This window comes from Macadamia integrifolia, chromosome 6 (assembly GCF_013358625.1).
Source record: "Macadamia integrifolia cultivar HAES 741 chromosome 6, SCU_Mint_v3, whole genome shotgun sequence".
Lineage (NCBI taxonomy): Eukaryota > Viridiplantae > Streptophyta > Magnoliopsida > Proteales > Proteaceae > Macadamia > Macadamia integrifolia.
Window position 1 is genome coordinate 5,225,642 of NC_056562.1, and position 15,525 is coordinate 5,241,166.

A 15,525-nucleotide genomic window follows, 5' to 3' on the forward strand; every position below is an offset into this window, starting at 1 on the left:
TTTTTTTTTTTTTTTAATAAGAAAACAAAAGAGATCTCATTGAAAGGAAATAAAATTATTTACATCATAACTTGAAGCATTGTGCATTGCTGCGCATAAAGTGGCTGGGTGGTCAGAGGATTTCCAGTTTATATGGTAAAAAAAAAAAAAATTCTTGAAAACATAGGTGTTTTGCATGTTTCTTGCTTGTGAACTTCTTTAATAGGATTCCTTTCCTTTGGACGATCCGGCTCCTTTCGAACAACTGTCCGTTCAACAATCATTCAAGGGCTAGGAAGAGTTGGACATGCATCCCAACACTAGTCAATACATAAGAATATGTGTCCAATTCATCCCAACCTTTTAGGGGGCGTTTGGTTCGATTTATCCATCGGACCAGATCCCAGGGAATCAGTTTCCCATTAAATTTAAACCGTTTGGTTCATTTTTATGAAAAATCGATTCGGAGTCATGGTGCCCAGTAGAATCAGGGATTTCAACTAAAATCCATGATTCATCCGGATTAACCTCAATAGGTTAATCCGGAATCGAGTCACGGTTTATTGGGTTCGTATAAAAGCCATGGATTCAACTGGAGTTCATTTCCACGGTTTCCTGCGATTCTGACGGTGAAGTCCGACCGAGGTTTAGCGACGGGTGAAGCAACAGGTAAATCGTGATAATGGTCTTCTTCTTCTTCTTCTTCTTCTTATTCCTCTTCTTCTTCTTCTTCTTCTTCTTCTTCCTCTGCTTTCTCGTCTTCGTCTTCTTCCGCTCATCTTCTTCTTCTTCCTCGTCTTCTTCTTCTTCTTCTTCCTCTTCCTCTTCCTTTTCGTCTTCGTCTTCGTCTTCGTTTTCTTGTTCTTCTTCTTCTTATTTTTCTTCTTTCTTCCTTCTCTTTTTCTTCTTCTTTTTTTGTGTTTAGGGTTTCTCACATTTACCCTCTGTCCATGACAGATGCTCGCATCTGAGAAGAACACCTAAAACCGAGTTGATTGAAGGTGAGATTCCCCTCTTCTTTGTATTCTTCTTTGTATTCTTGGGCTACATTTGTGTTTTATTAGGATTATTGAAGTTCGGTTTGTATTTTTCAGGTTGTAAACTTCATATCTAGGGTTTACCCTATTTCCAAATCAGACGATTGACTCCAAGGTTTGAAGAACTAGAATCGAAGCTTGATTTAAGGTTAGATTTTTATTCTTATGTGATTTTTTTCTTCTTCGTATGCGTGTTCTTACTGTAATGGAAATTCGGTTTTAGTTTTTTCTTCTTCTTCTTCTTCTTCTTCTTCTATGGTGAAACAGTATATGATGATTCATATGTTTCCTGCTCTTCATTTCTGTCTCTGGAGAAGCATATTTGAAGGATCAGATATTTCTTTAAAAAGTTCAGAGTCTCATAAAGAAGAGGAAATACCCCTTTGTGTAATGGTTTTCCATACTGTGCCAGTGGATGCTTTTTTCCTCTATGTTACTACTTTTTTTGTTCTTCCTCTTTCTTTGTTATGTTCAGTGTTAGTTCCAGCAGAGTTGGAAATTAGCTATGCATATTTCAAATTATGTCAACTGTATATTTGTTATGTGTTAATTTCAAGTATTCGTTTCTTCTTCTTCTCTGTTGTTAAATTCAACTATCTGTTTGGTGAAAAATGAGGTGATCAGTCCATTAGGGAGATGTTCCAATATCTCCATATACAACTCCTATCCTTTGGATGGCAAGCTTCATCACAGCAGCTATGGACAGTGCCTGTTAAAACCAAAATAAGAAGATGTTAGAGAGAGAGAACCCACTTCAGAAATCCAAAAAAAAAAAAGAAAAAAAGAAAAAAAGTTCAAACCTTGGTTGTCTTGGTCGCCATTCCAGAGATATGAGAGGTCTCTTGATCAAGTGAGTCAAGCCTAACAAGTTTTGTCTGATTCTGCTTTTGGTTGTGGACCTCCATCTCTTTCTCCATCGTCTTCAACATCTTCTTTACATTTAGTTCACACTCCAACTGCAACATTCATTTCTTCATTCCCTTTCTTCATCATCTCAACAACATTTAGAACCAAATTAAGAAGCATGAAAACTAGGATTATTCAAGATGAAATGAGTCAACAGACATTCACCAAAGCAAGAGAACATGAGTCTACTCTGGCATAAATCAAACTCACCCAAAGCCTCCAAGGTTGCAGCCCAACAAGCAACCCACGCAATTTGAAGACCACTTAGGTATGAGTCTACACTAGAATAGAGGTTTGATGACAGGTAATAATCAAATGTGGATATACAGTGGTGATTTTTCAAATCATAAATAATTATGAATTCAAAACACAATAGAATAGTCAGACTCAGAACAACTCAAATATTTAAAAAAGAAGCAATAAGCATAAGAATTAAATCCGATAATTATGAGTAAAAGCTCATATGAAATATTAATATATCATACATAAATAGAGAGGTTGCTCAAATCAGACTCAATTCAGGAATTCAAGAATCAAAATAATCAACAAGATCAGATCAGAGAGAAATTCTGGAACCCCAAACTGGACAGGAGATTAACTCATAATGGAATGTTAAAAGTAGAAAATCAACCCAGAAAACTATTTAGGATATCAAAACTGATATGAAAAAAAATCAACACATAAAATTATTTAAGATATCAGAACTGGTTTGAAAAAACAAACTTAGAAATGAGTTCAGTCAATTCAGCAGATTGACAATGAAAAATATTTCATAAAAAAGAAAAAAAGAAAAAACAGAAACAGTAAATTAATAACTAAAACCTATTCGGTTTAATTATTGACATAATCATAGGAAAAATGAGGAAAGCACAGAATCACTTAGAACCCGGACCCTTACTTTATTTGTGTATTTCTGTTAATATGATTTTATTTGTCTGCTCCTATTACTATGATTCTATTTGTTTATTTCTAGTAATATGAATCCCATGAATTTTGGTTACATGTTCTGTTTTTGGGTCATGTAGACTGATGAATATCTGACATGGTATGTTATGGAAGCAGAAAAAAAGGTTGAATCTCACAACCTTCCCGTGGGTACTCAGTAACAATTTGTTTTTTCTTTGCCATTGCTTCTTTTTACCCCATTACATGAGCTCTTGATGTCTGTTAGGATTTAGGAAGAGTCCCCTATCTTCTGTCATGTGTGAATCTTTTAATTTTTTGTTCTACATAAAACATGAATTGCATTTGAAAACTTTATTTCCAAATTTGTATAGTGATTCCAAGATAGGTGAGTAGAAGACAATATGAGTACCATTTCCAAATTTGTATAGCACCAATTTATTATTTTTTCAATTTGAATGTAGATTTACTTTTACAATGGAGTTTGATGACGGCTACAGGAGGCGAAGGAAAATCATAATCTTTGCAGCGACTGCTGTTGTTATAGCAGTAGATCAGTATATAAAAAAATATCTGAAGAAAGAGCCATACCGTTGTGAACCCCTACGTGGTATTATTGAAATAGAGAGAATTATCGGTCACACTGATAAAACATGTCGAGAACAAATAAGGTTAAGCAAGAGGGCTTTTTTTAGTTTAAGTCATTTGATTAGGGAGAAGGGTCTATTGAGGGATAGCAGATCTGTGCAAGTGAATGAACAACTAATTATGTTTCTACATACAGTAGGACACAATGTTAAAAATCGCGTCATTGCATACAAGTTTGGACATTCTGGTGAGACTGTAAGTAGGTACTTTAACTTTGTATTGGGGGCAATCATTAAATTGTACCCGATACTATTGAAACCTCCAAGTGTCGCAGTGCATCATCGGATAACAAATAATGAAGGAAGATTTTACCCTTATTTCAAGGATTGCATCGGAGCCATAGATGGGTCCCATATCCCTGCGTGGGTGCATTTAAGCGACCATCCGAGGTTCCGTGATAGGAAGGGTGATATTTCCCAAAATATTCTTGCTGCCTGTGACTTTGACATGAAATATACTTACATTCTTTCTGGTTGGGAAGGATCAGCATCAGATGCTCGAATCTTAGACAATGCATTACATAGAGACGGCGACGGAAAATTGGTGCTACCACGAGGTAAATATTATCTCGTTGATGCTGGGTATGCTAACCAACAGGGGTTCTTACGTCCATATCGAAACGTTCGATATCATCTGAAAGAGTGGAGAAATATTGATCAGTCACCAACTGATAAAAAGGAATTGTTTAACCTGAGACATTCACAATTAAGAAATGTGATTGAACGTTCATTTGGCCTCCTGAAGTCAAGATTCAAGATCCTGAAAAACCAGCCAGAATATCCTTTCAAAACACAAGCCAGAATTGTGTTGGCATGTGTGTTGTTGCATAACCACATTCTTACACAGAATAATGTTGAAGAAGAAGAACGATGGCTTGATGAAGAGGATGAAGAGGTTGAAGAAGCTAGTACTAGTACCCAATCCACCTCTCACCAAGTAAATGATGATGTTGAAGATGATAGTTCTGATGGCGAGGATCATGTGCTGGAGAATGGTGATTGGGATCTATTTCGAGAACAAATTGCTGACCAGATGTGGGCTGATTGGGTTGCAGCCGATTTGTCCAACTCAGATTGAGTATTGAAGAACTAGAATATTTGTTATTGATTAACTTCTATTTGGAATGTAACTTTTGATGTGGACAAATTAAAATTTTTTTTTTTTGCATGGTTTGGGATGACTGTATAAACATACTTGGAAGCAGATTTTATTGTAGTATGTGGACTATTATCTAAATTGCAATATTAGGTTTATGGATTCGAGTATTTAGTAATTGTTATTATTGCTTGATTTAAATTTTTGTGTTGTGGGATGCATGTATGTGGACTATTATATAAATTGCAATATAAGGTTTATGGATTTCCCAATTAGTAATTGTTATTATTACTTGGTTTAAATTTTGGTGTTGTGGAATGCATGTTGCTGGACTATTAACTAAATTGCAGTACAAGATTTATGAATCTCTCAATTAGTAATTGGGCTTCTTGCTTGGTATCAAATTTATGCTGTGGGATGCATGTATGTGGACTATTATCTTTATTAAGCAACTATTAGGTTTATGAATTTCCCAAGTAGTAAGTGTTACTGATTGCTTAGTATTAATGAAATATACTCACATTGTATATGGTGTATTTTGTTAGTTTTGATGTGATGGAACCAACAGGAGATTCTAATAGTAGGTCACAGGACATTGCTTCATGGCCTAGCGCCGTTTCTCATTACATGTTGGAGTGTATATTGAAGCAGTACAAGAGTAGTAAGGGTGGAGATAATGGACTGAAAAAGGAGCAGTTCATTGAAATTGCCAACCAACTGAAAGAGAAATTATTTACTAGTTACGACTGTGAACAAGTGAGAAACCACTTCCGGATTTGGAAGCAAAGGCTTAGAGCATTGAGTGACCTACAGAAGCAAAGTGGATTGGGTTGGAATGCATCTGATATGAGATTTGATGCTCCTCAACACTTCTGGAATGATTATAGGGTATAATGGGATTCTTTAAATTGTTCTTTCTATATAATTGTGTTTTTTTTTTCTTACTTACAACATAAGCACATTGACATTGTCCTTTATATTGCTAGAAAAAAGAACAAAAGTATTGGAAGGAACATAGTGTGCTCCCAATTCACCTTGAAGTTGGAGCTTTGCCAAGGAAAGAGATGGCAACTGAGAATGATTCAACAGTCCCCTCTGAAGCTGCCACTGAAGTTATGATGGACGTGACAGGTACTCATGTTGAGGGAATAGGGAACAATGATGGTGTTGACTATGAACCTATTGAAGAAGAAGAAAGTGTTCCTTCCACTCCCATTGGTAGTACCAGCCATTCGCGAGGAAGACCTCGTGGGTCCGTCAATATTGGCAGAGAAAAGAGGAAGAAGGGTGTAGCTGAAAAGGTGGTAAGTCCATTGAAATCGATTGCTAACTCAATCGAGAAGATGGTAATGAGTGAATCTCAGTCTGAATTTGGGAGAGCCATTATAAATGCTGTTGATGCCATTCCAGACCTCAATTTTCAACAAAAGTTTAAGGCCAAGGAATATTTCATGGCCAAGTGGAATTCTGCCATTATCTTCTTGGAAACAAAAGTAGAAGATAGGCGAAATCTGCTTGAGATGTACTTGCCAGAGATTGAGAAGAATTGAGGTGATAAAAGTAAGTGTTTGGACATTATCCGAGAATGGTTTTATTGAGCAAGAAAATGTATCTGTTTGGTTGATGTAACTTTTGGTTTATGTTAAGTCTGTGACAATGGTGAAATGTAGTATTAAGACAGGTTAAGACAATGGTTCTTCATATGTTTCTATCTGAATGATTTCAAGGTTTAAATATGGACAACATCATTCTTATTTGTCCATTTATATTTTGGTTTAGTTGGTATGGTATAAACAGGAAGCGCATAGGAAGCCAGTTTATTTGGTTTATGTGCCATTGAAGTCTCCTATTTTTTGTCCATCACACTCAGATGGGGGGTGTACTTAATAGTATTTTCTATGCATATAGACTATTGAAAATGTTTGTGTTAACTTACAGATGACATCGAATATATCCGCTTGTGATATTGCAAAGTGTGATTACTGTGGGAAAGGTTGCTCAGTTTTCACTTCTAAGTCAGGGTCACATGTTGGAAGGAAATTTTTTAAATGTTCAATGAATTGCCACTTCTTCATGTGGGTTGACCATCTTAAGATGTGTGACTGTGGGAACGGTCAGTGTAAGGTCAGAACTGCGAAAACAAGTGCAAATTATGGTCGATATTTTTGGTGCTGTCCACAATCAACTGGGGTATGAATTTCTTAAATTTTTTGTTTAATTTAATTTTTTTTTTTTCAGATGTTTAAGATTTGAATGTTTATTTTCTTGTATTCTTATAAAATGATTATATTTGCTTTATAGGTTGAAAACAAAGGTTGTGGAATGTTTGAATGGATATCAAGTTCAAGCCCAAGTTGTGATACTTACCAGACTCCACCTAGGTCCCTATGCTCAGAAACATCAACTTCATCATCTCCTTCCCCTTCATCAGACTATATCAAAGGATACTTGAACGGTGCAATAAAAGAATCTGAGGGTCATATGAGGATGTTGAGAGATGTTCTTGACGTAGTCAAGAAGCTTGATTTAAACAAAAATGTATGATGAACTTTTTTGGAACTTTTTAGAAAGAAAAGTCTGAAGCCATTGTAATGATATTGAGTTCATTATCTATTTTTTTTTTTGTTCATAGAAAGACTTAATTAGCATTTACTAGTACCTGGATGGACTCAGTACTATATTCGAGTATTTACGTGCTTCTTCTCTCATTTGGTCCTAAGGACCTATATTACTGGCTTCTTGCTTGGAGACTGTTGTTTATAAACACTTTGAAGCATATATATCTCCATAAACCAAATCATCCGCTGGTTTGGACAATTTTCAGATCTGAATTATATGGTACACGATACCTATTTCGATTACATGAACTACAATACAATCATGTCTTGTAATGTTCTTCTTTTTGGCCTCTTCAATTTACAAAAAAAAATACAAATACAAATAAAAAAATAAAAAAAATAAATTACTGCACTACAGTATTAGACTTAAAGGTTTAGGGTTACACTTTTTTTTTTTTTAACATATTACCATAAAAAAGAAAAGGAAAAAAAATTAAAAATAAAGTACATGTGTGGACCAAATTGTATTTTTAGGTTTTGTTTGTGGGAATTTTTTTTTTCAACAGAACATGGGTTCAAAGACTCAAATGTAACCAAACAGTTTTACACTCAGAATCAATGGCCAGAATCAGGGTAACCAAACAGTTTTCACTTAGAATCAAGTGACAGAATCAGGGTAACCAAACAGTTTTCCACTTAGAATCAAATGATAGAATCAGGGTAACCAAACAATTTTTTTACCGAGTTGAAATGATTCCAAAGAAACTCATTCATATGAGTTAGATCCAGAACCCATAATCCCTAGGATCTGATCCGATGGATAATTCGAACCAAACGCCCCCTAAGTGAGTCGGGTCCCGACGGGCTAGTGGCCTACACTGTGAACACTTTTTTAATAAATGGGTCCGACTGAAGCCCGACACGTTTATTAAATAGGCCGATTCAGATTGAGCCTTAAGTGAATCGAGCTTGGTTGGGCCTATTGGTGTGGACTCAAGATTGACACTCCTACTTGTCCATCTACGCCCAACGGTTAATTCTATTTTGTAAAACCCTAAAGCTAATTTAGGCTCATATAATATTATATTATATTATAATGCTTCTCGAACCCACGCTTAATTTAATGGGATTCCCCCAAAACCATCCCAGCAAAATTGATTGAAATCCTAGTAGCTGAATTTTTTGATTTAGACAAATAAGAAGGTGGATCTCAGTAGATAAGTTCAAGCGTCACTGTAAGAGGAGAAGAATTCTTTGGTCAATACTTCGATCGTTTTTTGTTTAGCGGAAGGTAGGAGACGTTTAGAGAGGGAGAAGAATGGCGATCTTGTACGCGCTAGTTGCGCGAGGATCTGTGGTTTTGGCAGAATTCACTGCAACATCGACGAATGCAAACGCGATTGCTCGACAGATACTGGAGAAGATCCCAGGCAACGACGACAGCCATGTTTCCTACAGTCAGGATCGCTACATCTTTCATGTCAACAGGACCGATGGGCTTACCGTTTTATGCATGGCCGACGACACCGCAGGAAGTAAGGTTTTCCTCCTCTAATTTACCGCTCAGCTTTTCACCCCTCCTCCCCTTCCCCTCAACCCTTTGTCTATTGTCTACCCTGTTTGATTATTATCTCTACAATCCGAAAGAAGAAATAGAAATGAAAAATATATCTTTTGGAACTGTGGATTCGATTTGCATCTTTGGATTTCCTTTTCTTCTTCTGCATATGGAATTCTGTTTTGGTGAATAAAGAATTCATCACCAAAAGAGAGAAGAGATACAAAGGCCCCCTAAAGAAGGGGAAAAGGGAAAAACATTACAGGAGAACAATACAAAGTAAAGCAAAACCCTACCATCAAAGAGAGGGGGTAATGGGCTGCAGAATGGAATGAGGTAAGCTCAAACAACCAACAATAACTCTGTTCCTGGGGGAATCACTTACGCCCTGCTGAGGAATCAAAGAAAGCTTGGTACTGACATCTATATTTTCTCAAAGGATCTATATCTGGAGGATTATCATTTGAGATTGCATGCCATACAGATATTGATGACGGTACCAAAAGCAAGCTTGCTGATGATGTCGCATATTGACTTGCCGGCATAAGAGATATCCACCCAAATCCATTCACGAACTAAGGGAAGAATTATTCTTCTATGGGGCCAGCATTTGCCTAGAAACCCTTTCCAAACTGAAGTGGAGAAAGGGTAGGTAAAGATGAGGTGGTCCACATCTTCCACCACATTCCAGCAGATACAGAAGGAGGTGGACTGAAATCTTGGGGTGAATGAGAAATGCTTGCGTTGGGAGGTAGTTGGAGAGGGCCTGCCATGTGACTAAGTTATGGCGGGGGATTTTACCCTTGAACTAAACAATCTTGCGTCAGGGAGACAAAGGGCCACTAATTCTAATGAAGTCCCAAGCTGATTTAGGGCTGGGAATGGCTGTTAGAGGAGGACCAAACCACATAGTCACCCCTTCTATGATTCCCTCTAGGAATGGAGGACAAAGCATTCCAAGTGGAACGAAGGAGGAGGGGCTTAGTCATTTTCTTGAATAATAGTTGCGACTGGGGCCAACTTACTAGTACCTGAATTATAGATGGCTCTTACTCCGACTAAGTAGAGGAGAATGCTTTTGGGGTGCCAATTGTCAAGCCGAAGGGAGCTAGATGCACCATCATCAATTTCAAATTAGAGCACAAAAAGGATTAGAGATAAGAGGAACTATCCAAATAGAATTGTGAAAGAAACCAAAGTAAGCCCTATTGACCCATATACTTTTCCTCTTAGACTCTAGCTTCCATATCAGCTTGAGGATACCAACAAAATTGGTTTCTTTAGTTCTTCTCAAGCCTAGATCCTCCCTCATCCTTAAAAAGGCCAATCGTGGCCCAAGAGATAGGGTGGAGAAATCTGGACAAATCCGACCCTTTCCATAGGATGATAGATACACATGCTCCATAGGTAGATTAGGTAAAGCTGAAAATACCAAACCAATAGATGTAGTTGGATTGGAGGACTAATCTGATCAATTCCAGATGACCGACATAATAGAGGAGCTTACCCTTCTAAAGTCGAAGCCTCCTACAAATCAGATCAAGCATGGGAGTGTAGTGGTGAGCAGTCAAAGTGGTCGGAATCAATGGCGACCCCAAATATTTGGTCGAGAGGTGACTAAGGGAGAAACTCATTGTCTCAATGAAAGTATCCTTGTCCACATCAAAGACATCTGCTAAAAACAGTTTAGGCTCCGTTTGGTATCGTTCTAAAAAAACCTTTTTGGAGTTTTTTCGTTCTATTGGAACGAAAAAACGGAATCTTTTGTTTGGTGCACTTATGGTCCGTTTCTGTTTTTTTGGAACAAAAAGTGAAAAAAAAAAACTGAAAAAACGAGATTGTACGGAGTGGAGTTCCGTCTTCCCAGCTTCGTTCCATTTTACAAAAAAAAAAAAAAAAAAAAAAATTCCCGATAAAAATCTGAAATTTTGAAACACCATTTTTTCTTTTAAAAATTGCGTTTTGACACAGAAACTGAAATTTTCGTTTTTGATACGAAACGGCGTTTCTGGAACAGAAATGATACCAAACGGGCCCTTAGACTTCAAAAGATTGATCCGAAGGCCCGGCAATCTTTTAAAGAGTTGCAACAAGACATGATTGTCTCAATTGAAAGAAGATTTGCTTTAGAGAAGATCATAAGATCATTAGTGAAAGCGAGATGGGAAAGCTTGAGAACCTTGAACTTGGCATGGGGGAGACGAGTTGCTAACTTGTATTAACGTGGATGATTCAAGAAAGAACTTCAAGGGCCAAGGAGAAGATGAAATGGGAGAGGGGGTAATCGTGACAAATACCCATTGTGGACTAGCGGAGGCGAAGTACCCGGTCAAATTGCCATTGATTAGGAGAGGAAATGTAATGGTGGATCCAATTAACAAAGATAGTAGGAAAGACCATCTTGAGCATGACTTTAGAAATAAATTCCCACCTTAAGGAATCAAAGACTTTGTAAATCTCTTTTTTCATGAGGGGCGGGAGAGTGCACTTTTTGGTTTGCATGACTTTAGAAATAAATTCCCTCCTCAAGGAATCAAAGACTTTGTAAATCTCTTTCTTCATGAGAGCGGCGGGAGAGTGCACTTTTTTGCCAAAACTTTTGAACCAGGTCATTGCAAAGGAGAACATTATCAGAGATGCTTCTATCTACTATGAAGGTTGATTGGTGGTCACTAACAAGATACTCTACCAGCCACTGCATTTTGTTTGCAAGGATTTTGGCAATGAAATTATACAAGAGGTTGCATAGAGTGATGGGCCTGGAGTCAGACATAATAAAGGCACTCTCTTTCTTGGGAATGAGGTAGATGAAGGAGTGGTTAACCCTTTTGATTTGGCTTGGGTAGAAGAAGATGCTCTTAAGAGCCTTTATGAGGTCTTTTTTTATGATATCCTATGAGGTTGAGAAGAATCCCATACTGAAACCATCAGGACCGGGGGTTTTATTGGCCTGATGAGAGAGGACAATTGTTTGGATCTCATCATTAGATGGAATAACTTAGAGAGAGCCAATGAGGTTGCTAGGAATGAACTTGTTGAGAAGACCCTCAAGAATAGGATCAATGGAGCCTGTGGAAGGAGGCTAAAATCTCTGTGAAATAATTTACTGCTTTAGACTTAATGATGTCAACATTTTGGACGGAGGAGCAGCCTTTGGAAACAAGCATGAGGATGGGGTTGGGGTTGGCATTGGTTTGAGCTTTCATAGACCTATAGAAGTAGGTGGTGTTGGAATGGCCAAGCTCTAACCATTTGATTCTAGACTTTTGCCTTAAGAAACTCTTTCTTGGGAAATCAAGGAGAGGAGATTTAAAGATAACACTTTTTCTTCTCATGGGGGTGGGGGCATTGAGAGCCTCACAATGGAGCCTCAACAACATATGGAGTTTTAAGTACAGTGGAATGTAAATTGGATTTGTGTGGCCAAAATAACTTGGGAGTTGTGCTGAATTTGAGTTTTGTCTCATATAGAGAAACTGTGGGGAATGGGAGACTTGTAACCTTTAATTGTATTGTCATATAGGGAGATGAGACCCGGCTCAACAGAAGTGCCGAACACTTTACGGTGCTTTGCTGCAATTGGGTTGTAGATGGTGTTTCTTTCACCCTTCCCAATTTTTCTCCCTATGTGTGCATGCGTTTTATGAGTGGAAAGCAGGGGGTGTCCATGTCACGTTTGAAAGTTGGGGAAAAGTGGATAGAAAAGACGGTTGGGTGATCAATCGAGTCTAGCAAGAGGAATTTGAATATTAGAAGTATGGAGATACAATCTGTTCATGTAAATCAAAATAGATCTTACCTTCATTGTTTTTTAGGGGTGGGTTAAGATAAAAAAACCTTACCATGAGGAACGGAGGGTGTTCATGTCACGTTGGGAAGTTGGGGAAAGTGGAAAGAAAAGAGGGTGGGGTGATCAATCCAGTATAGCAAGAGGAATTTGAATATTAGAAGTATGGAGATACAACCTGTTCATGTAAATCAAAATAGATCTTACCTTCTTTGTTTTTTAGGGGTGAGTTAAGAAAAGAAGACCTTACTATGAGCATGTTTTCATCTATAGTTGTCATAGTGCCAAGGCAAACCAAGGCTGTGGAGGGCTGTCTAAGCACTCAGGTGACCTAAGTCGCCCAAGTGTTATTTTTTATTTTCTCTTTTTACTAACATTATTTAGTATGCTATATATTCCTTGTATCCTAAAAAATCAACATTAAGCTACATCAAGTTATAAAAAATTAACATTAAGTCATCAAAAATCAATATTTAGAGAAATGTTCTGGTTCTCTAATAAGGTTTTTTTTTTTTGGTAGAAGGTTCTCTTATAAGTTTGGCTGGTCAAATGATTTTATTTTTACATAAGACTTTTTGTATTTGATAAAGCACAAAACTAGCTTTCCAACAAGTCTAAGATTACTTAAATCTGAGTTGTAATGACAAAATTATGTTCCAGTCAAACTTATTTTAAAAGTGTGCGAATGCTGTTAAAATCGCCTGAATTAAAATAATTTTATGAACATCAAAACAAAATATTATTTTACCAGACTTTTGGTTTTTAGCAATGTTTTACCATGATAAAATTTAATGAAATTTTCAGAATTGAGAAAAACCACAGCATTTGAAAGTTGAAAATCCCCCCTACAACCAAAAATTCAATTTTTTTTCTTGGACTGGTGGGTTGACTTTTTATCTTTTTAGAATTTGATTTGTAAACTATTTTTTATTGGATTCAAATAAGTGAGGTATTTGCTTATTTATGAATAATATCTTTGGTAAATGAAATAACAAAGTGTTGCGCCTTGTAGTAAGGCACTAGTGCAATAAAGCGACAGTCGTCGAGACCCCAACTAGGCTGCCTAGACGCCTAGTCGTCACTTACATGACGTCTTGACATCTATGTTTTCATCTAGGATCCTTCCTCTAGGTTATGTTGTTAATTTCTAAGTGTTTATCGGGATTTATTCTGTCATTGCCAAATTTTCATTTTCAAATTCGATTCTAAAAGTTTATTGGGATTTATTTTGTTATTGCCAAAAGTTTCGTTTACAATTTCCACCTTTCCAAAATGTCCACACTTGTACAGGCATACTTTTTCAAAGTTTTTCTGTTACTTATATAGGCATACTTTTTCGAAGATTTTCTATTTTAAGCTGATGTATGAGATTCATGATGATAATGATTCAAGACTAGAGAATAGGGGCATTTTTTTTTAATAATCCTGGTTCACAATTATCTTTGTAGCTGGTAAAACTATTTATGTGACTCACTACTCTCTCATGTTGTTTGCAGTTCTCCTTTGTTGACTTTGGGAGCTCAATTACAATTTTGGCATGCTTCTAAATGGTGACATATGGTGTTTGCTTATCGTGTTGAATCTTTTCATGCAGGGAGAATACCTTTCGCATTTCTAGAAGATATTCATCAAAGATTTGTGAAGACTTATGGCCGCGCTGTTCTTACAGCTCAGGCTTATGGTATGAATGAAGAATTTTCAAGAGTTTTGAGCCAACAAATAGACTACTATTCCAATGACCCTAATGCAGATAGGATCAACCGGTTGAAAGGTGAAATGAGTCAGGTATATATTTTGAATGCTTAAGAAGATTTAGCTCCTTGCTTTTTTCCTTGTCCAGTTTTACTTGTGTTGACCTTTTGCAGTACCTAATAAATTTTGAATTGTTATTGTTATTATTTGTTAGTTTAAATGTTCCAGTCCTTATATTTGCTCCTCAGGATGGCTCTCATTTAATAGTTTAGGATGGATTGTTGTCAATTGGAAAACGGTCCATGCCATTTTATGTAAAATAAAGTTAAGAATGTCAATCACCCTTCCCTCTCTCTCTCTCTCTCTCTCTCTCTCTCTCTCTTCGGTTTTTTTTTTTTTTGGGGCGGGGGGAGGTGAAATAATAAAAGATATATTTTATACCAACTATTTCCATTTTGGTGGGGAACACAATCTTCATTTGAGTTATCTTCTTACCAAAATATAATTTCTGAATATGCATTTTTTTTTTTTTAAATAATTTGATAGGTGCGCAATGTCATGATAGAGAATATTGATAAAGTTTTAGAGAGGGGAGACCGCTTGGAACTGTTGGTCGATAAGACTGCTCATATGCAAGGAAACACATTTCGCTTTAGAAAGCAAGTTCGCCGTTTCAAGAACAGTGTGTGGTGGAGAAATGTCAAGCTCACGTAAGTATTGAACCCAAAGTAATTGATGCATTTAAGCCACTAGGGCCAAATAGGGGTTTATTTTTTGAATTTTTATTGTTAGGGTTAGTTTTTTGTAATTTGACTTTTTATGTTAGATAACATTTGTTGTAATTGATTTCAAAGTCAGTTTTAGAGTTTGATTTACAGTTTGTTTTGGTTTTAGAGTTCAATTATGATTCTTTTATTTATTTTTGGATGAATAATAAAATGCATTAAACAAGGGAGAGAATATTACAATGGAAAGGGTTGGGGCAATCATAAGTCTAAATGGCCCAATCCAAGGAGGCCAAGCAAAAGCTTTCCAAAAGCAGAAAACCAACTGAAAACCAACTTAAAATATGTGTAATCAACTGAAAATAGACTTGAATGAATAGAAATTGGGTTTGGTTATTGTTACTAGTGTGGTGACGGAAAACAATGGTTTTCTTCCTCCTTTCTTCTCTTCCCCATCCTTGAATCAGTTTTCTCTTACTAGGTATGTGCTTCCCGTATCGCCCTCTGGTTTCCCTTTCCTCTTCCTTATTCTATTGCTTCTTCTTTTGTTCTTTACTTCTTGTCGTATTGTTGCTTTATATACTCCGGTTCTGCAACTGGCGGTAATATTAGTTACCAAGGATTTCTACGAACTCTC

At 36.8% G+C, this 15,525-nt stretch overlaps 3 protein-coding genes and 1 long non-coding RNA gene across 5 annotated transcripts; 3 read left to right on the plus strand and 1 right to left on the minus strand.

Annotated features, from left to right (window-relative positions):
- The first annotated feature begins 466 nt into the window (after positions 1-466).
- LOC122082762 lies at positions 467-1,110 on the plus strand. The gene is made up of 3 exons (XR_006141399.1): positions 467-648; positions 937-980; positions 1,074-1,110. It is a non-coding gene; the product is annotated as an uncharacterized LOC122082762 (long non-coding RNA).
- Positions 1,111-1,563: 453 nt separating this feature from the next.
- LOC122082764 (potassium transporter 5-like) lies at positions 1,564-2,481 on the minus strand. Of its 2 annotated transcripts, XR_006141400.1 has the most exons (3): positions 2,133-2,481; positions 1,817-2,000; positions 1,564-1,725 (listed from the first exon to the last, which is right to left on the minus strand). XR_006141400.1 is itself a non-coding variant. In XM_042650529.1 (2 exons), exons 1-2 carry the CDS (start codon positions 1,979-1,981, stop codon positions 1,645-1,647), a joined length of 246 nt encoding a protein of 81 aa, XP_042506463.1. In that variant the 5' UTR covers positions 1,982-2,089; the 3' UTR covers positions 1,564-1,644. The 2 variants fall into 2 exon arrangements, 1 of the variants encoding a protein (XP_042506463.1); XM_042650529.1 differs by lacking the exon at positions 2,133-2,481 and having other exon boundaries at positions 1,817-2,089.
- Positions 2,482-6,077: 3,596 nt separating this feature from the next.
- On the plus strand, positions 6,078-7,239 carry LOC122082763. Its single transcript, XM_042650528.1, has 3 exons — positions 6,078-6,128; positions 6,507-6,758; positions 6,870-7,239. The coding sequence occupies exons 2-3, from the start codon at positions 6,507-6,509 to the stop codon at positions 7,110-7,112; spliced, it is 495 nt and encodes a 164-aa protein (XP_042506462.1). The 5' UTR covers positions 6,078-6,128; the 3' UTR covers positions 7,113-7,239.
- A 1,011-nt stretch (positions 7,240-8,250) lies between these two features.
- LOC122081413 (vesicle-associated membrane protein 711-like) lies at positions 8,251-14,913 on the plus strand. Its single transcript, XM_042648534.1, has 3 exons — positions 8,251-8,661; positions 14,066-14,256; positions 14,710-14,913. The coding sequence occupies exons 1-3, from the start codon at positions 8,445-8,447 to the stop codon at positions 14,875-14,877; spliced, it is 576 nt and encodes a 191-aa protein (XP_042504468.1). The 5' UTR covers positions 8,251-8,444; the 3' UTR covers positions 14,878-14,913.
- Positions 14,914-15,525: the final 612 nt, after the last annotated feature.